This window comes from Felis catus, chromosome D2 (genome assembly GCF_018350175.1).
Source record: "Felis catus isolate Fca126 chromosome D2, F.catus_Fca126_mat1.0, whole genome shotgun sequence".
Classification (NCBI taxonomy): Eukaryota; Metazoa; Chordata; class Mammalia; order Carnivora; family Felidae; genus Felis; species Felis catus.
Genome location: NC_058378.1, coordinates 23,958,020 through 23,984,144, shown reverse-complemented (window position 1 = coordinate 23,984,144; position 26,125 = coordinate 23,958,020). Strand labels below are relative to the sequence as shown.

The 26,125-nt window shown below is 36.5% G+C and overlaps 1 protein-coding gene across 3 annotated transcripts in view; it reads left to right on the top strand.

Moving 5' to 3' along the window:
* Positions 1-26,125, top strand: part of RTKN2 (rhotekin 2) — a 72,220-nt gene that overhangs the window by 32,104 nt on the left and 13,991 nt on the right. For all 3 annotated transcript variants that reach the window (XM_019813155.2, XM_019813154.3, XM_011287373.3), the window contains 3 exons: positions 8,756-8,850; positions 19,025-19,131; positions 20,050-20,181. In XM_019813155.2, the coding sequence (XP_019668714.1) occupies positions 8,756-8,850; positions 19,025-19,131; positions 20,050-20,181 (334 nt within the window). The remainder of the gene's footprint in view (positions 1-8,755; positions 8,851-19,024; positions 19,132-20,049; positions 20,182-26,125) is intronic.

Sequence of the window (26,125 nt, the reverse complement as noted above, 5' to 3'; positions counted from 1 at the left end):
TCTTTATCCATCCATTGATGGACACTTAGGTTGCTTCCATATCTTGGTTATTTTATTTTTATTATTATTTTTTCAATGTCTATTTTTCAGAGAGAGAGAGAGACAGAGACAGAGCACGAGCAGGGGAGGGGCAGAGAGAGGGGGAGACACAAAAATCTGAAGCAGGCTCCAGTCTCCAAGCTTCAGCACAGAGCGCAACGTGGGGCTTGAACTCACGAGCCATGAGATCATGACCTGAGCCAAAGTCAGTCGCTTAACCGACTGAGCCACCTAGGTGCCCCACTTATTTTATTTTATTTTTTTTTTAATTTTTTTTTCAACATTTATTTATTTTTTTGGGACAGAGAGAGACAGAGCATGAACGGGGGAGGGGCAGAGAGAGAGGGAGACACAGAATCGGAAACAGGCTCCAGGCTCTGAGCCATCAGCCCAGAGCCTGACGCGGGGCTCGAACTCACAGACCGCAAGATCGTGACCTGGCTGAAGTCGGACGCTTAACCGACTGCGCCACCCAGGCGCCCCGCCCCACTTATTTTAAATAACGCTACATTGAACATCTGGATGCATACACATTTTTGAATTACTGTTTTCATTTTCTTCAGATAAATACCCAGGAGTGGAATTGTAACATTAAACTCAAAAACTTCTACACAGTGAGGGTAATCATCAACAAAGTGAACAGGCAGCCAACTAAATGAGACAAGATATTTGCAAATCATGTATCTGCTAAGGGTTAGAACTTAAGAGCCAAAAAAAAAAAAAAAATCCAATTAAAATGTGGGCAGAGGATCGAATAGACACTTTTCCAAAGAAGACATGAATGGCCAACAGGCACATGAAAATATGCTCAACATCAAAAATCATCAGGGAAATGCTTATCAAAACCACAATGAGATATCACCTCATACCTGTTAGAATAGCTGTTATCAAAAAAGATAAGAAATAACTATTGGTGAGAAAATGGGGACCCTGGTGCACTGTTGGTGAGAATGTAAATTGGTGCAACCATTATGGAAAACAGTATGGAGGTTCCTCAAAAATTAATGATTGAAAAAAATAAAAATATAGTAAACATTTAAGAATTGTAGCTATTTCCATTATTATTATTTTTACTGTTGTGAGACTAGTGCTTTTTCTGAATTATTTTCTTCAAACTTATGCTGAAGCATTGCAGTTTAAAAACAACATAGGATTATAAAATGTAAACAGATACTTTCAAATTTAAAACCATTGTTTATAATTTCATGGAAGATAACCTAAGTGATATTAGACCTTGCATTTAACCTCTATTTTTCTTTGAAGTCTGGCAGAAGTTTTGAGAGTGATTGGTGTTAAGTTCTTTTAAAATAGTGACTGACATTATTTGTCTTGAAGTGTTCATTCTCCTACTAGATTTGTTATTTTACTTGTTTTATACCTGAATCCAAACACTAATTTTCTTTGTGAACACACTCCCATGTAACTTGCATGCCATTTGCTTATTTATACCAATTAAAGTTGGTCAAAGAAAAAGTAAAATCTTTTACATTTCACTGACTCATGTTCTGCTAATACCTGTATTCTGCTGAGTTTCTGATGTGAATCCAGAGTATACTAGTTAAAGTCATAGCCCAGGACCACTCTTAAGTGATAATTCCTTAACTGACCGCTTGAGCACCATATAGGAGTTTGAGACTAGCACTAGTGATCAGAATGTATAAAGGAATCAGTTTTGTTTCTTTAATAGTAATCTAGTTCAATGAGAAGATTCCCAATATGGCTATTAATTTTTAACCAAAATGGACATAAAAGATCAAATTTGGGCTGTATAGATCTTCTCTAGTAATATGGCATATAACCACCAAATATAGCTGTTCTTTTTGCGTTTTTAGACTACCATTTAGACCAGTCATTTATTTTTTCATAGCATTTTTGAACCAATCTCTCCCCCCCCATAAATGTTATAACAATTGGTCTATTTGATTAAAAAATATAGCTGATTAAACTGTTGGGAACTCAATATTAGGGTTGGCTAAAAGGAATGAGTGTAATGTTTTAGTAAGAAAATGTTATCCTGACAGGAATGTTTTAAAAGTGAGATCATTGTTGGTTTTGGAAGCATTGGCGTTGTAATTAGTCATGGTTTAAAAATGAAGTAACTTGAAATATCATCATAAAGTATTGTTTGATCTGAAAGAAGACAGTGAACATTTTTGGTAATTTTTAGCATGCTCCCTGATGTGATTCATTTATTCATTTTATTTGTGGAATCTCACTTACTGAAATTCCTTTAGCTGGATTTTCCCAGTGTCTCTAATAGCTGAGTTCACTATTTTATGCCCCTTGAGAACTATTTCGAACATTATTCGTCACTGTATAAATATACATCGTTTTAAACAATCATTTTGTGAAAACTGGTAAAATTGAGAGAGATTATTTACTTGACAAAAAGGTGTATTAACTTAAAATAAGCCACTATACTACATTTTAAATTAAATTGAAGTTGTAAAACAAGTATCTTAACACTTGTCCAGAATAAATGGATTATTTATGTTTTGAGGAACAATGATGTTAATGTTTTGGTCATTTGAAAGACAATGCAGAGTTCAAACATAATTAAGGAGTACTCAGCCATTGGGTGTAATTTCTTCATTTACTCATCTTAGAAATGATTATTCAGCAGTTATAACATATGGCACATTGGATTCCAAGGTCAATGAGTCATGCTCCCTGCACTCAAAATTCTTGCAGTGGTGAAATATAGTCGCTTGTATCTGTTTTAACAGAAAAAGTACCAAAATTTTAAACCATTTCTTAATGAAGTATAAAGGTAGTAAGTGTAGTATAGTGGGGTTCTCTTTCCATTATACTACTTGCTAGGTATAGGCAAATCAGTGATATTCTCTGAGCTTCAGTTTCTTCATCTGAAAATATGGACCAAACTATCTGCCCTGCCTACCTCGAGTAGTTACTGTGAATCTTTAGAAAGATATTGCTTGTCAAAATGCCTTAGGCTGTACCTATGTGCTATTATAATTCTTCGCATGTCTCTGATTTTTATGGGAGATTTCCATTGTACTACCACATTTATTATTTGATTATAAAAACAATCAAATAGAATCTAGAAGAGAAAAAAGTTATTCACACGCCACTCTAAATCAAATACTTTTTATAATTTTGAACTGATAATTTTCAGGTTTTTAAATACCTAGCTTTGGGAGATACTTAGATATTCATAATTACACATTTGGCTCTTTTTCTGCGCTCATTACAGAGTCTTCACATAATCATTTTAATGACCACATTATCTAGCAGTTGGCTCTTAGTTTATTTAACCAGTCTTAGAAGTTGTCAACAATCTTTCTCACATTGTTATTTTCAGATGCATCATTCATTGGAAATAGAGGCAGATGTGTTCTATGTTGAGGAAAAGTTGTCTTAGTTACAATTATTTCTTAAGGCCTGAGAAAAAATATAAACGTATACTTGGGTGATCACATAATTTCAGCCTACTGTGCTACACAGGTTGCTTTCTGAGCTTCCTGCCTCTCCAGGGCCCTGGTGCAGGTGCGCAGCCTATAACCCAGCTGCTTCCTGTGCACACTCATAGCACTAGCATTTTGTATTATACAATGTATTGAAATGATGCTGTTCCTCAGGTGAAGAATACTCAAATGTTTTCAGTGGTTAGTAAGAATAAATTACAATGTCACTCTGAAAAATAAACCCAAAAAGTATCTTCATCTCTTTCTCTCCCTCTCCCTGCCTCCCACCATTTCAGATGTTTCTCTTGATGGACTTAAAATGACATGTAGACTATCCATGTAATACCTTGACCTCTCAGTTCCATGACCTCCTGCCTGCAGTGATCTTGTCCTTTTGCCTGTTTCAGTCGTCCACCCCATTGTTGTTACTATGTTACTTGTTACTAATAATTGTATATGCTCTGTGATCTTCATAGCAAGTATCTTGCTGCATCCACCTCCCACATTTCCAGCTTGTTCCCTTCAGTGCTCTGCCTTGAACTTAGCGTAGACTCCATGATTTACCACTTTATTTTTTCTTAGCCTTTTTCTCCTTATGTCATACTTACGTTGGAAAAACTCCAGCCTTGGTTGAATCTCCTTTTAGATCCTCCGCAGCTGCGTTCATGAGAAATAGATGAGGAAGCTGGAGAAAAACAGTCCAAAGGGCTGGTCTCACTTTAGACACATGATCAGTAACTTTAGGTGAGTTCTCAGTATGACTGAGCAATCCTACTAAGTTTCCATGCCTTTCCACTTTGCCTCTCTTCAGGGGAAGTATATCCCATCACATTGCTCTCTCTTCCGAAGCCTCTGATTCCCTTCCTCTCTGCTCATTCAAAGCTGATGACTTTGTCTCACATGTCACTGACTCTGCTGAAACAATCAGGAGAGAACTTGCATGTCCTTTATCTGCCAAATCTACCAGCCTATCTGCATCTGTGTCTTTATTTGCTGCTTTCCTTCCTTGGGGATTCTTTCCCTCATCTAAGGCCGCCTTCTTGCACACTAGATCCCATCTTCTGAGCCACTCAGAAGTCAGGTCCTGCACATGTAGCCCACTCCCCCACATTATCAATTTTTCTTTTACTGCATCATTGCTACAAACATGTACCTACTGCCACATTTCATAGCTATCCTTTACAGAAAAGAATTTTCTATATATGTTATCTCCACTTCTTCACCTCTTACTCTCCCTTAGACCACTGTAGTCAATTTTCATCATGTTACCTCTGTTAACTTGCCTTCCAGAATACCATTTCCCTGGTTTTTCTTCCACCTGTGACTGTTCCTCACCTGTCTCCTTTGTTCATTGCTCTTCAACTTAATCTGAAATTATGAACTGTGTCTCGGTATTCAGTCCTTGGACTTCACTTGACTTTCTAACTTTAATTAAATTGCATTTGTATACTGGTAACTCCCAAGTTTAATTCTTCAATACCTTTTTCCCTCCTAACTCCAGATTTGTATAGCCAGCTGCCTACCTTGTAGCCCATCTAGATATCTAAAACTATTTTAAACTTGACTCATCCACAACTCAACTCTTACTTGTCTAGTCTTCTCTCAGTCAGCCTCACTGCAGTTTCCAACAGTTCCAGTTTTGTTCTCGGGCCAAAAGCCTTGGAAGTGCTTTCAGCTCTTTTTTTCTTTCACAGCCCATGTCCACATTGGGTCAACTTTAAGAATATATCAAGAATATTGCCACTTCTCACCAGCTCACCCCCTACCATCCTATTCCAGGCCTGCATCAGCTCTTTTGACCTCCAATCAGGCCCATTGCAGAAGCGTTCTAGTTGGCATTTCCATTTTCACTGTTGGCCCCTGTGGTGTGTTCTCCACATAGCAGCCAGAGGGATCATTTCAAAATGCAAGTCAGATCATAGCACATGCCTCTGCTCAAAACCTACCATTTGCTTCCCATCTCACTCAGAATAAAATCCAGTGTCCTTCTGATGCCCTACAAAGCACTGTCATGTACAGTGTCTGCCCCCTACTTACCTTTTAGACATCACCTCTCCTCCTTCACTACTCCAGCCACTCTGGGCATGTTTGCCAGTCACACCTGGCATCTCTCTCTCTCTCATCACGTACCTACTTATTGACAGCTGTTCCTGAAGATAACACACTGCACTAAAATGCTACTGGGGAGTCTATTTCCCTCTATTCTAGGTGGGAGTCATTAAAATGCAGTTCTGTAAACCTTCTGTATCAGTGACAAATTATCACGTTGAGATAATGCTTAATATATTGGACCCTGATCACCAGACAATTAGGGATTGTTAGTAGGCCATTTGTGCATAGTAATGTTTGCTCTTCCGTTGTAACTGCTCTTCTCAAATGCTTTCCACAGTTTTCTTTAATACTTTCTCAACTTTTTTGGGGGGGAATTCATTGTGTAACACTAGGGAAAAATAAGAGCTAACTATGGAAGGACTAGAAACCCAGGCTAAGTGGGTAATAGCAGAGAATGGCCCACACTGAGTATGAGGCTGGTGCCATTTAGCTCTTGCAACAGTGGAGATTTTTTGGTGCTTAGTGAACTTTTCCAGGAGTTTCCATATGAGTCTGACATCATACCAATTGTATTCAGAATGTACCTTGAAATTGTAGTCCTGCGTCGTTTCGTTAAAAAATTTTTGTTGAGTTTTAGAGACAGAAACATAAATTTTCTTTTGTAAACACTGACAAAAGACACTGGATATTGAGAGATATTTCTAGTCTTTGGTGGTTGTATATTAAAAATAAAGATAAATCAAGCCGCCATGCTGTACTTAGTAAAGTATTCCAATTATTTCTCAATAAAACTGGACAAAAAATAAACCAAGAGCTCTTCTCCAAGGGAGTAACGTTCTTGGGGTATGCTTTACACACCTACATATATACATACTTTTTCTCTGTAGTAGAGATTCTATTAAAGATTTAGTAAGAGATGAAGAAGGTTTATGAAACATATCACCTGATACAATAAAAATTCCCATCAGAAGTTTCTCTTCTATGAAGTTTGTGTACATTTCTGTCTGTCTGTCTCATTTTAACATGCTTTCTGATGTTTTGAATTTTGAGGTTTTACTGTTTTGGAAAATAAATAATAAAATTAAGAGAAGTCTTGAAATAAGATTGCTAGCACAGAAAATATAATTATTGAATAAAAATTCACTTTTTATCACCACAAGTTACCAGGATATGAAATTTAGCATCAGAATTTTTAGATACTTTGGCAAGAGTGCTATTTTAACACAAGTAGTGTAAAGGGAACTATAATGGAAACAAAATGGAATTGGTAATGAAGTCCTCCATTTTCCCATATGATGGGTGAAAACCCCAAATCTTTGAAGTTGGCAAACTCCAGGAAGTAAGTGCGAATCCAATCCCATCACTCCCTTCTTCTTAACCTTCTCCAGTGACTTCCTATTCTACTTGGAATCAAATCCGCCCTTCCTCCAAGCCTCACAGCAAAGTCCCAGGGATCTAATCCTTGCCTGTACCTCTGACCTTGGGTCAAGTAGGGTGGTGTTTCCTGCAGGCTCCTTATGCTTCAGCCACACTGCTCTTCTTTCAGCCCTCTCTGTTTGGAATGTTTTCCCACATTCTTAGCCTGGATCCATCATTTTATGAGGTTATAACCATTACCCCTTAGAGAGTCCTTTCCTGCTTCTCCTTCTTAAAAGACCCCTCAGTTTTCTTACCCCTTCGTTTCATAGAAAAAGTTGCATTATAACTTACAAATGCCAAGGTCTTATTTATCCCTCTGCTTATTCTTTTTTTCCCCTCCCCCTTGCATCAGAATGTAATACTGAGTCCTGTTTGCCATTAGTGTCCCATCACCTTGCATAGGACTTGGCACATATTAGGTATTCAGTTAATATTTTTGAATGAATGGAGATCTTCCAGAGAAACATTAGTGAGTTAAACCAAATAACTTGAAGGTTTTCATAAGATAAAATAGCGTAAAGAGATAAACATGCCAAGTTGATAATTCATTTATGTTTATAATCCATCATCTATAACATCTAAATATATTTTACATTTTTGGGGCGCCTGGGTGGCGCAGTCGGTTAAGCGTCCGACTTCAGCCAGGTCACGATCTCACGGTCCGTGAGTTCGAGCCCCGCGTCGGGCTCTGGGCTGATGGCTCAGAGCCTGGAGCCTGTTTCCAATTCTGTGTCTCCCTCTCTCTCTGCCCCTCCCCCGTTCATGCTCTGTCTCTCTCTGTCCCCCCAAAAAATAAATAAACGTTGAAAAAAAATTAAAAAAATATATATATATTTTACATTTTTTATCGTGGTTAAATATATATAGCATAAAATTTACCATTTTAACCATTTTCAAGTGTGTAGTTCGATGGCATTAAGTGTGTTCACAATGTTGTACAACCATCCCACCATCCATCTCCAGAACTTTTTATCTTTCCAAACTGAAATTCTATACCCAATAAACAATCACACCCTGATCCCCCCTCCATCCAGCCACTGTCAACCTCCACCTCTACTTTTTGTTTCTATGAATTGGCCTGTTCTATGGGCTTTACATGTGGAATCAAGCAGTATTTGTCCTTTTGTGATTGGCTTATTTCACTTAGCATAATGTCTTTAAGGTTAATCCATGTTGTAGAATGTGTCAGAATTTCCTTCCCTTTTTAAGGCTGAATAATATTGCATTGAATGTATGTATCACATTTTGTTTATTCTTTCATCCTTTGAATGGACAGTTGGCCTTCTTCTACTATTTGGCTATTGTGAGTAATGCTGCTATTTATACAGGTGTACATATATCCGTTTGAGTCCCTACTTTTAAGTTCTTTTGGGTATATACCCAGAAGTGTAATTCCTGAATCATATGGTAATTCTATTTCTAATTTTTTGAGGAAACACTGTACCATTTTCCATAGTGGCTACAGCATTTTTACTTTCTCATTAGGAATATACAAAGGTTCCAGTTTGTCTACATTCTACCCAACACTTAACTATTTTCTGTTTTGTTTTGTTATTTTTAATAGAACATATCCTAATGGATGTGAAGTGGAATCTCATTGTGGGTTTTAATTTGCATTTTCCTAATAATTCATGATCTTGAGCATATTTTCATGTTTTTATAGGCCATTTGTATATCTTCTTTGGAGAAATGTCTATTCAAGATCTTTGCCTGGTTTTTAGTCAGGTTGTTTATTTTCTGTTGTTGAACATCTAACTATTTTATGTAGTAGAAAATATACTAAAATACTTAAGGTATGTCTTATTTCTCTCTATTCTTAGGGGTACAAAATATAATTTGCTAGCTTATACTACTCTGACCTTGGAAAGTGCTGAGGATAGCTTCAAGACCCATAATCTGTCCATTAATGGAAATGGTGAGTACAGTCTATATTTTACTTACTATGTATGTTATGTCAATAGATAACATTGTGGCAGTAGTAATTTCTAATTTTAGTATGCCCCTCTGAAGCAGATGTTGGCTTAAATAATGTAGGCATGCATGATTCTGTAGGTTCTTTCTAATATGTCCATCTCCTCCCCCAAAAGAGAAAAAAATGTTATGTTTCCCTCATGCCATTTGCCAGAGATTTGTTTGTGAGGCTACTAGCTCAGTGAGAACAGAAAGGGTTTTGTGTATTCCTAATCCTTGTCTTGGACTTGAAATTGATTACTTCAACACCCTTCTAGTTGCAATCAAAGACCTATCTTATTTTTATTTTTTTATTTTATCTTATTTTTTTAATATGAAATTTATTGTCAAATTGGTTTCCATACAACACCCAGTGCTCATCCCAAAAGGTGCCTTCCTCAATACTCATCACCCACCCTCCTCTCCCTCCCACCCACCTATCTTATTTTTAAAGTTGAATTTGAGGAAGCCAACACTTATGTTGGTAGAAACAGAGGATTGGGGAAGGTAGGACCAAATTAATCTTAACTGTTTTATCTCTGGATAATATTGGTAGTTGTAGTGTGTCCCCCGCCAAAAAATAATAATAATAATACAGCAAGGTGAAAAAGGGACTTAAGCAATTAGGAAGGTTCATAAAATTTAGCATAAGCATTCTCCATTCTCCCAGATTATTTTACCTATGAGGAATCATACAGAGTGGTGATGGTAAAGTAGTTTGGAAATATAACTTGGCCACTTATTCTTGTCCATTTTCTGAAGCAGAATATATAAAATTATGTACTACCCTACTTGTACTTATTGTTGTAAGGATGCGTGGCTCTGTACTGATGAGATAGATGTTTTTACAACAATATTTTTTAAGTTTTGTGCTAAAACTTACGTTAGGGGTGGCTGGGTGGCTCAGTCGGTTGAGTGTCCAACTTCGGCTCAGGTCATGATCTCGCGGCTCGTGAGTTCGAGCCCTGTGTCGGGCTCTGTGCTGACAGCTCAGAGCCTGGAGCCTGCCTCTGTTTCTGTGTCTCCCTCTCTCTCTGCCCTTAACCCACTCGCATTCTGTTTCTGTCTCTCTCAAAAATAAATAAACATTAAAAAAAATTAAAAAATATATATACAATTTACTAAAACTGATCCAAGAAACCATAAACCCAAAGAACCCTACAACTATTAAAAATAACTAAATAAGTTACATACTGATATAATCATACAATGAAATACTTTAAGCAATAAGATATATACATACTGAATGAACAAAAACCAAGTCACTAAGAAAACATAATGTGATTTTTATCCATATAAAGTTCAAACCAGAAAAAAACTAAATTGTATTATTTAGAGAAGCACACATAGGTGGTAAAACCAAAAATAAATGCAAGGAAGTGAATACCATAAAAATTGGGCCACATTTACATCTAGAATAATTAAGAAATAATGTTGGCAATGTTCTTTCTGGACATGGGAGTAGTTATGCATAAATTCATCTCATAGTTATTTGTTACATTGTACATTTACATTTTAAGAACTTTTCTCTATTTTTTAGTGTAAGTTTTATTTTTAAATTTTTTTTAATATTTATTTTTGAGAGAGAGAGAGACAGAGACAGACAGAGCACGAGTGGGGGAGGGGCAGAGAGAGAGAGGGAGATGCAGAAGCAGAAGCAGGCTCCAGGCTCCGAGCTGTGAGCACAGACCCCGTTGTACGGCTCGAACCCACGAGCGTGAGATCATGACCTGAGCTGAAGTAGGACACTTAATCAGCTGAGCCACCCAGGTGCCCCAGTAAGTTATATTTTTATATATGTGTGTGTATTCTAAAATTTTGGGTTCATAAGCATTAACTTCTTCACAATAGCTTTATTGAATTTCTCCAGTACCTGTAGTGATGTTTCTCCTTTCCAACTGATAGTGGCTTTTTGTATGTTCTCTGTCTTTTTATTATCATTCTTGCAGTAGGTTTGTCAGTTTTTTTTATTCAGTAGTCTGTTCTATATATTCTAATTATTTGTTAGAAATAACTGTTGTAGTCTATGTATTACTATGAGAGGTCTGATAAAATCTGCTGTGATTGTGGATTTTTCTGGTTCTCATAGCCATGTCTATTTTTGTTTTATAATATTTGAGCCTTTACTGTTTGATACACACAATTTTTAAATTGTGCACTTTCTTCTACTCTTTTAGCCTCAAACTGTTCTTATTTTTATATTGTAGATATGCCTCTTCAAGCAGGATTATATACTGGATTTTAATTTTTATCCAGTTTGACAATCTTTGTGTTTTTTAATGGAGCAGTCATTTTGCATTTGATACCAAATAGTTTATAACCCATATTATATGATATTAAATATTTATGTTTAAATCTGCCATCATATCCTGTGTTTGCTGCTGGTTTTATATATTTCATGATCGTTTTTCTGTTGTTTCTTGCCTTTTTAAGGATTGATAGTTTCATCATTTCAGTTTTTCCTTGTTCCAACTTAAGTTGTAATTCTTTTTCTCATCTTTTAGAAATTACTTCTGGAAATGCCATTAATCATATATGTTAAAGTCTAAAATTAAAAGATAGTTTTACAGGGTGCCTGGGTGGCTCAGTCGATTATGTGTCCAACTGTTGATTTTGGCTCAGGTCATGATCTCACAGTTCACAGGATCAAGCCCTACATCTCTCTCTCTGTCTCTGTCTCTGTCTCTATCTCTCAAAATAAATAAATAAACTTAAAAAAACACATAGTTTTACCTTTTTTTAGGCAATGCAAGGACTTTAGAACAGAAACTCCATTTCTCTGACCTGTGTGCTATTATTATATATTATAATTCTATTTGATTTTTAATTTCACAAGATGTTTTATACATTTTATATTTATTTAAGTTTACCTAAAGTTTCTGTGCACCACTTGTATCTAATACCTTACATCTGGGATCATTTTCCTTATGCTTGAAGTATAATCCTTAAGAATTTCTTTTAGTATGTTCCACGGATATCATACACCTTTGTTCTTGTGTTTGAAGATAACTGTTTTTTGCTTCATTCTTGAAAGATATTTTTATAGGATACAGAATTTTGGTAGTTCCCATTTTTTTCTTTTTGAATATTACAGATATAATTCTGTCTTCTGGCTTTTTTTACCAGCTACTGAAAATCATGTCAGTGTGTCACTTCTGTGACAGTAGCTTTCTTTTCCCTTTAGCTTTGGTTTTCTGAAGTTTCATTATGATAAAGTACATAATTTAATTTTATTTATGATGCTTTTGGAACTCTAACTTCTTTAAATTATTGATTGGTGTCTTTCATTAGTTCTGGACAAAATCTCAATTTTCCATTCAGAGAGCCTCTGCTCCTCCATTCTCTTTCTTTTCCCCCAGCATGCCTGTTAAACCCGTGTCAGTTGTCCTCACTTTATCCTCTCTGTGTGTTACCCTTTATGATGTGTTTCCTGCATGCATTGTCAATGTTATTTCTTAGGTTTTTGGTGAAAGAGCATGCATTGCTGTTTTATAGCCTGTGACTAATAATTCAGATGTATAACGTCTTTCTGGGTATATTTCTATTGTTTTTTCCTACAGGTCATGATGTCTCAATTCCTTGCATATTGAGTTATCTTCATATAGTTGTCATTAAAATCGAAAGTTTATGTACAGGAATAAATTGATGCAGGCACCTGGAGGGACTATCATTAGGGGCCCACTTTATTCAAAGATCATGTCTGAGTTTTTCCGGACTCCTTGTATCCCCATCTCTAGGCACTGAGAGTCCTAGGCAGCAAGGCTGGTTTATTTCTGGTTCACTGCCTACCCTGTCGGTGGTTCCTCTGGGATGTCAGCCTAGCATGGGGAGGATCTGCCATTAACCTAGTTACATAGTTCAGGCCCTAGACTTTGATTTCTGTTCTGCTTCCTCATCTTGCAGGATCATTAAATCATAACCTCAGCCTTGCTGGGATTGGCAAATGCTCTCAGGACAAACACAGCATCTGTGCTCACTTAACTCACTGGTTCTCATCAAATTTGTACTGGTAATTTCTTATGGTCTTGTTACCTATATTTGAAATATATTTGATACAGCATTTTCAATAGTTGTCAGTGGGAAGATTGGTCTGCACAATCTACCCTTCTTACCCAAGATTTGAAGTCCGCAATATTATTAGCATTATCAATTTTATCACAAAATCTAGCAGATGAAGTTTATTGTCATTTCATTTGTGTCAGTTCTCTGATTATCAATATTGCCATCATATGTTGAGTGTCTGTTGTATATCAGACACTGTTCTATGAAATATTATTCAGCCTTAAAGAAGAAGGAAATTCTGCAATATGTGACAGCATGAATGCCCCTTGACAACATCACACTAACTGGAATAGCCAGTCGCAGAAGGACAGACACTGCGTGGTTCCACTCACATGAGGTATCTACAATAGGCAAATTCAAAGAAGCACAAGAGTAGAATGGCAGTTACCAGGGGAAAGAAGGAGTTGCTAATTAACAGGTATAAAATTTCAGCTATGCAAGATGAATAGGTTCTAGAGACCCACTGTATGATGTAGAGCCTGTTGTTAACAATACTGTATTGTGCATTTAAAAATCTATTAAGAGGCGGGGTGCCTGGCTTAGTTGGTTGAGTGTCTGACTCTTGATTTTGGCTCAGGTCATGATCTCACAGTTTGTGAGTTCGAGTGCCACGTTGGACTCTGTGCTGACAGTGCAGAGCCTGCTTGGGATTCTCTCTGCCTCTCCCTCTGCCCGTCCCCCCCCCGGCTCTTGGGCACACATGCTCTCTCTAAATAAATAAATAAATAAACTTAAAAAAATCTCTTAAGAGGATAAATCTTCTGTTAGGTGTTTTTACCACAATAAAATGTAAATAAATAAATAAGTAAACAAACAACCAAAGAAACAAACAAACACTTTTAAGCAATTTTCATTCCTAGTGTCTGTGGGATGTGTCTATAAAGAAGCATTACCATGAAGTGATTAATGGTGTGGACTGTGGCACCAATCAGCCTTGGACTCATATTCTAGTTCTAGCACTGGCTAGTTCTGTGACCTTCACAAGTTCTTCGTTTTATTGTCATTTACATTTTACAGATGGGTAAATTGCAGCCTAGAGAACATAACATGCTAGGTCATGTAGCTAGGAAGTGGGTGAGCCAGACTTTAAATAATCCAGGACAGGCTGTACTCTCTCTGCTATGCTTTCTGGTCAGGGATGATGACTATTAAAGCACCTAAAGACTCAAAATACCATCCATGTGTGAATAATGGAATTGATGATGAAAGGCCCCATTCTTTCAACCAAATCATCCGAAAAGTTGAGGAAAAGAATACAATTCATAAAGGAAGCATTAATTTTAGCAGTGATTCCTCAGTTGTCTTCAGTGTTCTGTAAGATATTACTAGACTCTTGTTCAATAAAATACTCATGGGTAGATCAGCATGGGCACTGTGTGGTATGGCTCTTTTTTTAGAGAAATGCAATACAGACTCACACACTGTGAGAAGTCTGAGACTGTGCTTAAACCAGTAACACCCAAAACTGTGGGCACTGGAGTTTGTGGACTCCACAGAAGAAAGTTAAAGAAACAATAACCCATATACCTAACTCTTCATAGGAGGTATATTCCTAGAATGTGTATGAATTAAAATCTTGTAAATCAATCCTATTTGGAAAAAGAAGAAATATTCTAATTTAAAGGAAACAGAATTTTATACTGAAAAAAAGCCACCCTCAAATTTATTCATTAATATAAATCTATGTTAATACATTGGGTTTTCCTGAATAAAGTTATGTCAGTGTCTGTAAAACCAAGAGGAAATAACTATATTTTCTAAAATTTATAACTCAGTTTTATTATTCTTGATAATTGAAAGGAAAAGCTAAAAGGGTATCTTCATCATCAAGAAATTTTTATTCTTTTTATGAAACAATGAAACCACATTGTGAAGATTGACTCACAGGGAACCAAGATGTTATCTGGATTCTTTCCCTTGCCTGTGTTTTGTTTTTGTTGTTGCTGTCATTTTTAAATACCATTTTGTTCTCCATTTGAAAATATAAATGAATTAGATAAAATCTTTAAGTAGTGAAAAGTTAAATTGCTTTTTCACTTCCTGTTTCATTTCATTTTGTCCTAATGTCGCCCTTGGTTAGAAAAAAAGAATTAAGCATTTGGATTAGATAATTTGTGCAGGGATGGAGGCAGCACTGAAAATGGAAAGGGCGTGGTCTGGGGAGTGAGACTGCCCTAGATATGAAATAACAGGAAGCTGCTATGTGACAGACACAATGATAGATGCCATTTCCACATTATTTGATTTTCACAACAGCCCTCCTTCTGAAGATGGGTAGTATTTTTAAACATGAAGACTTGGTCCTCAGCTGGGTTAAGTGACTAGATGGATGCCATGTTTCCTGTCAGAAGTAGAGAGAAGAAGCTGTGACTCTGCACTTCATCCACGGTGGTCCTCAGCTGTGAAGAGACCCTGGTCAGAAGGGATAGGTGATTGCAGAGTATATGGCAAGGGGTCTGCAGAAAAAGGAATTCTACATCCAATATTGCTTTCCAAGGACCATAATCAGGAGAAAATTATTTTTCTCTGCATGCTATGAAATCTAAACTTCTTTTACTGGAGAAGCACATTTGTTATGAGTGGTATAGTTTCCAGGATACATTAGTGATTGAACAAACTTTATGAACTCGTATGAAAAGCTAATCATCATTTATGGTTCTATTTTTTTAACAAAGTGTATCCTAACTTAAAAATAACTAGCCTACAGATATGTAGAACATAAGCCATCCATAAATCTAGGATTGCTACATAAAGAAATTTGCTTTCAAAGTTTAAATTCATAAATCACAAAGTTGATTTCAGATGTTTTACTCAGATGCCTGCTTTTATCGAATTTTTATTTCATTTCCTGCCTATTTTAGAAAAGGAGTTTCTCCTATATCTATTTATTTATGCCTGTGTTTTGGAATCATTGCCTGTGTTCTATTTATGCATTTATTTTTCCGAGGCCAAACCCTTTATTTCTGAAAGGTAGCAGCTTTACCAAGATATTAGTAAAAAAGATTTGAATAGTCCCAGACAATTTGTTGTGCTCTATTCTTAATAATGAGCAGGCAGGTTGTTAAAAACTTTTTTGTTTTCCTTTGTGTACTTTATTTAGGCACATCTTTTTCATGTAACTGATGTACCAAACCTTGGCATGGCATCTATATATAATTGTACTTTTACCAAAAAATGTTTTTTTTTCCAGAGTTATTTTCCAGAGTTTCCAGATTATTGACTTTGGGGTCAAAAATCGTAACAACCAATGGCTAGCAATTTTAGAGGCACTACCAACAGGGATGCACTGAAAACTTTGAAAATCAGTTTTGTGTGGTCCATTGTGGGCAAAGGGCCACATATTGGGAATCAATTACACAATGCTTTCTTTCCATACAGATGTGAAGGCTGTATGTCTATCTACACACTACATTAAGGGAATATCTTCATGTTTTTTGAAAGAACTTTTTTAAACAATTGCAAACTTACAGAAAAGTTACAAGTTAAATGTCAAGATCTTTTTCCCAAAAGAATTTATGAGAGCAAGTTTACGTCATTCTCCACTGCCTCCAAATATGTTATTATATATTTCCTACTAATAGGACATCGGTTATATCACTACCACTATTCCAAGTCAGTAAATGAATATTAATACATTACTACCATTTAATCATCAAACTGTATTAAATAAAGTATTGCTCCTTGTCCCAGTAATGTCTTTTATGACAGAAGGATCCCGTGCAGAATCATTCATTGCATTTAATTATCATGCTTCTTTTAGTTTCTTTCAAACTGGACCATTTCTTCTGTCTTTTCTTGGCATTCATCACATTGACATTTAAAAAAAATTTTATGTAATGTTTATTTATTTATTTTGAGAGAGATAAAAAGAGCAGAGGAGGGGCAGAGAAAGAGAGAGAGAGAATCCCAAGCAGGCTCCATGCTGTCAGTGCAGAGCCTGACATGGGGCTTGAACCCATGAACCACAACATCAGGACTTGAGCCGAAATCAAGAGTCAGATGCTTAGCCAACTGAGCCCCCAGGCAGCCCAATAACCTTGATATTTTTAAACATCATAGTCAGTTACTTTGCAGAAGGTACCTAACTTTAGGGTTGTCTGATGTTTTCTTGGGATAAGACTTAGGATATGCATCTTTGGCAGGAATATCACAGAAATGATCCTGAGTTCTTATTGAGTTCTGTCAAGTGGCATGTAATTTTGATTCATCTCAATACTGATAATTTTTACTTTGATCACTTGATTAGTGTGGTGTCCGCCCAGCTTCTCTACTGTAAAGTTACTCTTTTGTTTCCCCTTTGAAAGAACTTTTAATATGTATTTTGTGTGGAAGAGGGCGGTGGCTTGAAACTATGTAAGTGTATGTCTTACTGGTCTTTCAATTTATTCATTTGTTTATATCAATATGGACTTATGTTTTCCTGTTTTATTCAGTGCATCATAATCTGTTAATATCATTGCTTGTTTTAAGGTTCAAGTTGTCTCCAATCTGGCCAATGGGAACACATTCAAGAAGGGTTCTGTTGTCTTTTTGACAGTGTTCTCATCATGAGTACTTCCTTGCTTTATGGCATAACAAGGTATTTCAGGTTCATCCTGTACTTTCCTTGCCCCAGTCATGGAATCGGTCATTTCTCCAAGGAATGCTGGTTCTTTGTAATGGAAATAACATTTACAAGACATGAGCTGGGCTCTAGATATATTAGAGTGGTACTGTTAGAGTGTGGCTTTCCACGGGCGCTCTCAGTGGACACAGCTGCACACATGCTTATGTGTTTTGTCCTGTATTTCCTAATCTCTGTATGTTGGAAATCATGAGTCCATGCCAGTGCATCCAGTTCTAATCTAACAGCACAGAGTTCATTCTACACATTTGTAACTCCTTTTTCTGACAGAAAGAAACCCATCTTTTGTACCTTTAATGCATTTTCTTCTTTGATCAGCCTTCCTGAAAGCAACCATTCTTTTATCTCCCTTGAATAGATACTCTCTTCTCCTTGTTGGAGCTCTGACTCCTCATTCTAGGCTGCCCCTTGCCCCATGTAGACTCTCCTTACCTTGCTGAGGCTCACACAGGCCTGGCCACCCCAGGCTTAAAGTTCCCTTGCCTGGCTGCCCTCTCCCTTACCTCAAGTGGACACCCTCCTCAGCTGGCCTGTGCTCTGACACCCCACGCCCACTGCCTCTGTTCTCAGATGCCCCCCTCACTGGGCTCTGACACACTTTTCTGGGTCACTGAATGTGACCTTGCTGCTCTCAGACTCCGACTGCCATGGCTGAGTCACCTGCCAAATGTGCACACTCTCCTTACTCTTTGGATTCTGACACCTCACATTGGGCAGCCACATCATGTAGACATCACTCTGCTTGGGCCTTGACTCCCCACACCAGGCCACCCCCTGAGGAGAAATCCCCCATGGGCTGTGTCCCACGTGGTCCATCTTCCTCAGCCCATTCAGGCTCTGACACCTGGTGCTTGACAGCTTGACAGCTTGACAGCTCTCCTACTCACCATCCCCATCCTTCCTGGCTCCAGCACCTGGCATAGGTGCCCGTGGGGGTGGGCTCTACCTAGTGACTTACAACTGAATTGTGCAGTAAGGGAAGGGAAAGAAGAAGGGCCAAGAGGCTTATACAAGCATTATCTTGAAATTGTCCTCTGAAATGTTATGTTCAGATCACTTTGTTAGATATTACAATGAAAATCAGAACACGAAGTAGAATTTGACATATAAAAATCATTTTATTAGAATGTTTTTTATTTTAAATGAGTTTACTTATATGCCCTGAACTACCTTCATTGGTTAAATACTTTAAGATCAAACCAGAGATCAAGAGACTAAAAGCTCCACGTCTGTTTTGGGTAAAAGCATTATCAGTTTAACATCATCCTGTCCTATTTTCTCATATTTGATTTTTTCGTTAACAGTGGCATTGCTGTTTGAGTATGATGAGCCTTTACATATGTTCTTATACACAGCAAAAAAAAATTGCAAAATAGAAAAAAAAATGAAAATGTATAATGACCTTAAATACACATGTTTGTAACTTGCTTTTTTTTCTATCTTGTTTAACTAGAGGAGTCTTCATTTTGGCTTCCCTTATACGGCAACATGTGCTGCCGCCTAGTTGCCCAGCCAGCGTGCGTGGCTAAGGATGCATTTGCAGGATTTCTACATCAGCAGGTTGGAGGACTTTGAATATCCTACAATTATAGCTACAGTCTAGATCTTAATATACTGGCAGTTTGGTCTTCTGATAATGAAAAGTATTATTTTTAAAGTGTTCCTTTAAATGGCCATTTTCCCAATGTTAGGCATAGAATGGGGATGAGAAGGTGGGAAGGGGAGGGGTCTAATGCAGGCTTGATGGCTAAGGAGCCACTTCCAGGTCCCTCTGCTTCATAAGGGCCGTAGCAGGACAATCAGCAGCAGGGACCCCTCGTGGAAGCAGATTAGGGCTGTTCCCCACCTTTCAGAGAAGGCCTTCCTGGCAGACAGCTTTTGGCACACTTAAGGCCTCTGGGCTTCCAAAGTTGCTTCTGTGGCACCTACTCCTGATTTATTTATAACCACAGTTATTTACATGCAGTAAATAATTAATTACGGGCTTCAGTGAATCAATACCTTTTTAAAAAAGATTCCATTAAGAGGAAAGAAAATTTGCATTCTTACAGGGTAGTCAACATTTTCCAGTATTCTGAGAACAGTAAGGGAAAATTATATTTTGAGTATTGAGTTATTTTTATAATTTTTTTGAGTTACTAGATGGATTGCTGTGGAATTTGAAGCACTGATTTTTAATAGACTAGCTTTTCTAAAACTGCATTGATTTATGATCCTATATGTGTAAAAGTTATGTGGTAATCATTACCTCCATTTGCTTAATGCTTTTGAGAATTCCAAACCTTTCTTCTGTGATATTAACTTACTCTTTCATTTTGGACTATTGACTTATTGTACATTAAATTAATGGGTAACTCTATCACATTAAAAAAATTTTTTTAAACTAACATAACTTTGGTAATGTAAGTATTTTGTTGAATTTAATGTTAAGATGATAAATAATGATTAAGGTTGATGGCTTCTTGAATTTTTTTTCAGCAAATGGTAGAAAGCCTGATTAGTTGGAGAAGGTTGTACTGTGTTTTAAGAGGGGGTAAACTCTATTGTTTTTATACACCAGAAGAAATTGAAGCCAAAGTGGAGCCAACTTTGGTAGTGTCCATTAACAAGGTAAATAAAACGCTGTTTTGAAAATAAAGACATAACATTTTATAGTTTGTTCTTTTCCATGCAATTCACATTATTGCCACCTTATGAAGAAAAGGGAAGGACTGCTGAAAATAGGTTAGTTCACAAAGATAAATTAGTCTTCTCTTTTTCTTCTATTACAGTGCTTATCCAGTAAAGGAAATACTGTATATTTCCTAAGAAAACATAGTAATTGGAAATCTATACCAGTAAATAGATTTTAAAGCAGAGAATGTAACTCCACATTAACAGGATATTTAAATTTTTCATGAATTTATTTAAGAGATAATATAAACATAAACTGATAGCTCATGTTACAGTGATGCTTTTTCTAGAAAGTTAGTATTCAAATGAACCCATAAAAAGATATTCCCGGGTGTACTTCCTGATTTCTTAGGGGATTGATGGGCAGTTGTCCAACCTTCTGTCAGAAAAGGAAAGCCTGATTCTCTCTCTCCCCCTCCGCCCCCCCCCCCTCACACACACACACACACACACACACACACACACACACACATGCGCGTGCACTCACACTCACACACACTCTTATCGCATGATCTTAAATTTATCTTCATCTGTTACCTAAATCTAGTGTTTATTAGAGGGTTCCTCCCCTTTTGGCATTCCTACTCTAGGGCACTTCTTGGCATTTCTAGAGCAGAGTATCATGTTTTCTGTCCATAGACTATACTTACTTGTTTCTAGTTGTTTTACTTTGCTTGTTTTTGCTTTTGGAGTGGTTGAATTGAAGTATCTGGTAAAATATGAGCCATCACATCTGTTAACTGTACATGTTCTGCTTGACTTGAAATTATCTTTTGAAAAAACATAAAGTTGTATGTCTTGAAAAACATGTGGATACTGTTTTACTAATCTATAAAGACTTGAGTTAATTTCTGTGATCATTTACAATAATGACATTTAGTCCATTTCTATCCTGCTTTTAGAAATTATACTGCTTTTTCTTAAAGGAACTTCTTCAGTGAGACCCTTTACATTAAGGTCCACTTAATTGATCTGTGTTGTGTTTTAGAAAGATTAGTGTTGCTCTTAAATAATATACCTCAATATTAAAACATGGTGAATTTATTTTAGTTTAGATAATTAGGTTGGTTTGTGAAAAGTATATTTTTTATTGGAAAATTGATATATTTTTTCATTACTTGCCAATATTTTGTTTTGTCTTGTCTTGTTTATGCAGTGTCCACTTTTGCCTGGTCTTTTGAAAATTGCAGATGTGCAGAAAAGTTGAAAGGATAGAATAACAAACACCTATATACTTTTCACCTAGAGTCTTTGGCTGTTGTTAATATGTTGCCATATTTGCTTTCTCTTCACATAGTTTGAGAATTTTTTCAGAACCATTTGAAAGTAAGTAGCCCACAGCATAACATTTCTTCCCTGGAATATTTCAGTATGTTTCAGCTAAAAACAAGGACATTTCCTTCATGACCATATTATTTACCACAGTCATGAAATTTACTGTTGATAAAATATTATCTAATATATAGGGAGCAAATTGTCCCTAAAATGTTCTAATTTTTCTTTATTGTTTAAGACTCCCATCAAGAATCACAAACTGCAGCTGGTCACCAGGTCATTTGATTGTTTCCTTTTTACCTAAATTGGACCCATCACTCATTGCCTCTTTTTTCTTTTTTTGTCTTTTACTGTATTGACATTTTGTAAAAATCCAGGCTAGTCCCTAAATCTGTTTTTGACTAATTGTTTCACTAGATTCGAGTAAATATTTTTGGCAAGAGTTCTGCATAGATGATTTTATCTAACCTGGTTTTCACTAGGTAGCTAGGTAGTAAAAAATGGAATTCTACCGATTTTTTTCTTACATGTTGTGCAATGGAATATGGATAGTCAGACAACAAATTAAAATGTAATCTAGACAGATGATATTTTAAATTCATTTATTTTATTTGAAAACAGTCTTCAAGGTATTCATTTTACCTTATCAGTCCTTTATGGTAGACAGAGCAGGTAAGTCAGCCCTGTTTTGTAGGTATGTTATTTCTGTTTTACAAGTGAAGAAACAGACTCACAGATCAGATAGAACTTGTCTAGCTAGTAAGTAAAATTATATGGCTCACTGTTTTTCTGTTTCCTTACAGACATACTGCTAGACTAGATTTGGAAGGCAAAATTAGACTTTTTCCCATCTCTGTACCCACTCTGAATAAGTTATGAGAGTAAAAACAGCTCTGAAGTGACGTTTTGAGTCTGAGGCCACAGTTACTACCTACCTATAGGCAATGGCTTAGACACGTATTGAATCTTTACCATTTAAATTTAAGAGGCAGTTATAATGGAACCCCTTTGTTACTGTAACCAGTGTATTTTCTTGTCTGATGACAAGGGTGTAATTCCAAAAAAGCAGTTAACAGTGTTTACATGGTCTGGCTGAATTAATCTTTTTTCAATTGACTCATTTTTCCGTGTAGTAATAAAAGCTGGTGGCCTGGTGACTGATAGGATTCTGTAGTCAATCAGCTCCATTATTAAGATGACTAAAATCACCGTACTTAGAAATCCCAGTGGTGGTTCCACAATTGACCATTACAAATTCACAGGAAAATGATTAATCTAGTAATTTGTATAACCTCAGCCTTAGACTTGGGGCAGTATGGGCTGTATTTGACCCTGACGACCGATGACATAAATTGTCATTGCACATGACTTTTGTCTAAAGTACAAAAGAGAATTTTAAGATTAAACCATGAGGTAAGGGTTAGGTCGAGAAGATTAATATAATTTAGTTGCTGATCTCAAAGATTAAACTGTTAACACAGTCTTCCATTCTCTAGCTGTGTGACATTGCTGTCTTAATTTTTTCCAGGACTGATTCCTGCCCTTTCTCTGTAGCAGCTTTTCTCTTTGCAGTTCCTACTTCTACCTCAGGCTTCTTTTGAACCCTTCCATTTACCTGAAAACTTCAGTTTTAACAGTAAATGCCCTGGTCTTCTTGTTTAAATATGACTATCTCAGTCAAGAAATGTATTTGTTACTTCTGTAAACCTGGCCGTTATGTAATTACATCTCCTATTAAAGTAATTTTTACTTATTTTTTTCTCAACTTAGAAAATTATTCAAATTTATAGAAAAGTTGTAACAATACTATAGTGACACTTTCATACCACCTAGCTTTAACAGTTACCATTGTTGTCATCTTTGCTTTATCTCTTTTTTTGTTTTGGGGGGGAGTTTAAATGTTTTTAAAAATTTTTTTTAATGTTTATTTTTGAGAGAGGGAGAGAGAAAGAGAGAGTGTGTGTGAGCAAGTGAGGGGCAGAGAGAGAGGGAAACACAGAATGGAAGCAGCATCCAGGCTCTGAGCTGTCAGCACAGAGCCCTACGTGGGGCTCAAACTCACTAACTGCGAGATGCTGACCTAAGCCCAAGTCAAAGGCCTAATTGACTGAGCCACCCAGGTGCCCCAAAACAAAAGTATTTAAAAAAAATTTTTTTTAATGTTTATCCACTTTTGAGAGAGAGAGAGAGAGAAAGAGAGAGAGAGAGAGAGAGAGAGAGAGAGAGAGAGAGAGAGAGGAGGGCCAGAGAGAGAAGGAGACATCGAATCGGAGGCAGGCTCCAGGCTCTGAGCTGTCAGCACAGAGCCCAATGCAGGGCTCGAACCACGAACCATGAGAACATGACCTGAGCCAAAATCAGACACTTGACTGACTGAACCACCCAGGCGCCCCATAAACTCTTTGTATTTAGTTTTAATTTGCTTTATGATGGTATAGTTGACATAGAATAAAATTCACCAATTATAAATGTACAATTTGATAATTTTTGATAATATACAGTTGTGTAATCATTACTACAATCAGTATTGGATTATAGGTTTTTTTAAGCTTTTTTTGTGACAACATTTAAGTTCTACTCTCTTAGTAAATTTTAATCATACAGTAGTGTTATCAGCTATAGTCACCCTCAGATTTTATTTATCTTACAGCTATAAGTCTGTAAAGTCTCTTATCTATATTTTTTGCTGACCATTTGAACATAAGTCTCCAACATTGATACTTTATCCCTGAATACTTCAACATGCAACTCTTAAAAATAGGAGCCTCTAAAAAAAAGTGTGTTGTGTAGATGAAATTACAATACCATCGTCACAGCTAGCCAAACTCACAATAATTCTCTTATAACTTCTAATATCCAGTCCATATTCAAATTTCCCCATTTCCCCTAAAGTGTCCTTTTAGCTTTTACTTTCAATCTAGGAACATTCAAGGATTGTGCATTCTTCTCAACTGTAAATTAGGTCTGGAGGTTTGCTTAGATTCATTCTAAACATTATTTACAAGAATATTTCATGCATAATGACAAATACTTTACAGAGCATTCTGTTCAGAGGTACATGATGCTGGGTTGTCTCATTTTGGCAATGCCACATTTAATGACTTGGTTAAGGTGGTGACCACTAACTCTCTCCTGCATAACGGTAAGACATCCTCTTTACTATTAGCAAGTAATCAGTGAGGTGATAGTTTGGCACTGTTTGTATATCTTTGTTGTCCAGTAGTCTTTCACATAATGGTTTTAGCGACCGGATTGCCCTTGTCTGAATTGGTTATCACACTGGAGATTGCATATGTTGTTCTCACAATACCCTTCATTCTACATGTATTAGCTGGCATTCTTTTATAAAGAAGGACTTTTTCTCATCAAGTAACAATGAATTCCAGTCCCTCCTGAAATGGCAGGATAAAAGCTTACTGTTTTAATTACCAATTTTCAGAGTAAGGAGTTGGTATTTTGGTCTTGTATTGATATTGGCAGTATGTATCGGAGCAGCATTACTCCCTCCAGAAGAAGCAAATGAATGTTGTGTCTATTGTGTTCCCCCCGGATTAATGGTAAACTCATAGATTTTTATTTATTCAATGCTTTAAATTACTTGATCTTAAGATATAAGGTAGGTATTTTAATTGTTTGACTTTGGAAATTTCTATGGGATACATGCTAAACAGGATCTTTGATAAATGCCAACTTGGTATTTTCTGATATGTAGAGCAGGTAAGCACCAAATAAACCTTTTTTAAAAAAAATTTTGTTTTTAATGTTTATTTTTTATTTTGGAGAGAGAGAGACAGAGCATGAGCAGGGGGAGGGCCAGAGAGAGAGGGAGACACAGAATCTGAAGCAGGCTCCAGGCTCTGAGCTGTCAGCACAGAGCCCGACGTCGGACTCAAACCCATAAACATGTGATCATGACCTGAGCTGAAGTCAGACGCTTAACTGACTGGGTCCCCCAGGTGCCCCCAAATAAAACTTTTAAGAATGGTTTTGTTTCAGTTTTTAGTATATTTTCAATTCTGGGTCTCTAACATCTTTTTATGCTTAATACTGTTAAATATTAAGTACAAATCAGAGTTCTTTTCTCTTTGCTGTCTTTCTTCTCATCTCATGATTTAGAAAATAATAATTTTGCTTAATGCTACTATAAAAATTATGTGAAATCATAAATTTTGCAGTTGCTAAGGTGTATAAACAATAATTCTGTTATTTTGACCACAGAATCTGTTCTCTAACTCTAATTTTTTCTAAATGGCATTTCCTGTAAAGCTAAGTCAGTTTATTAATTTTCATAGGGAGCCATCTGTGGAAATAGTCACATTAAGGGAAGAAAAGCCTGAGCTATTCCCCTCCTGTTTTCAATCCAAATTTGAAAGGATGATTTACTTCAAAGTGATTGCTTCAACTTCAAAAAACTTCACTATTAATGTTGTTGAGCAAGACATTCCCAATAAGGGATACTTAACAGAGCCATTGAATCTTCTATATATTGTAGAAAACATTTTATTAGCCAGTTTTATCCATTGCCAGTGGGGTGAGTAGTGGAATGGAAAAGTGGTGTGGGCCTTTGAGATCAAAAGTTTTTTCTTGATTTAGATACTGTACATCA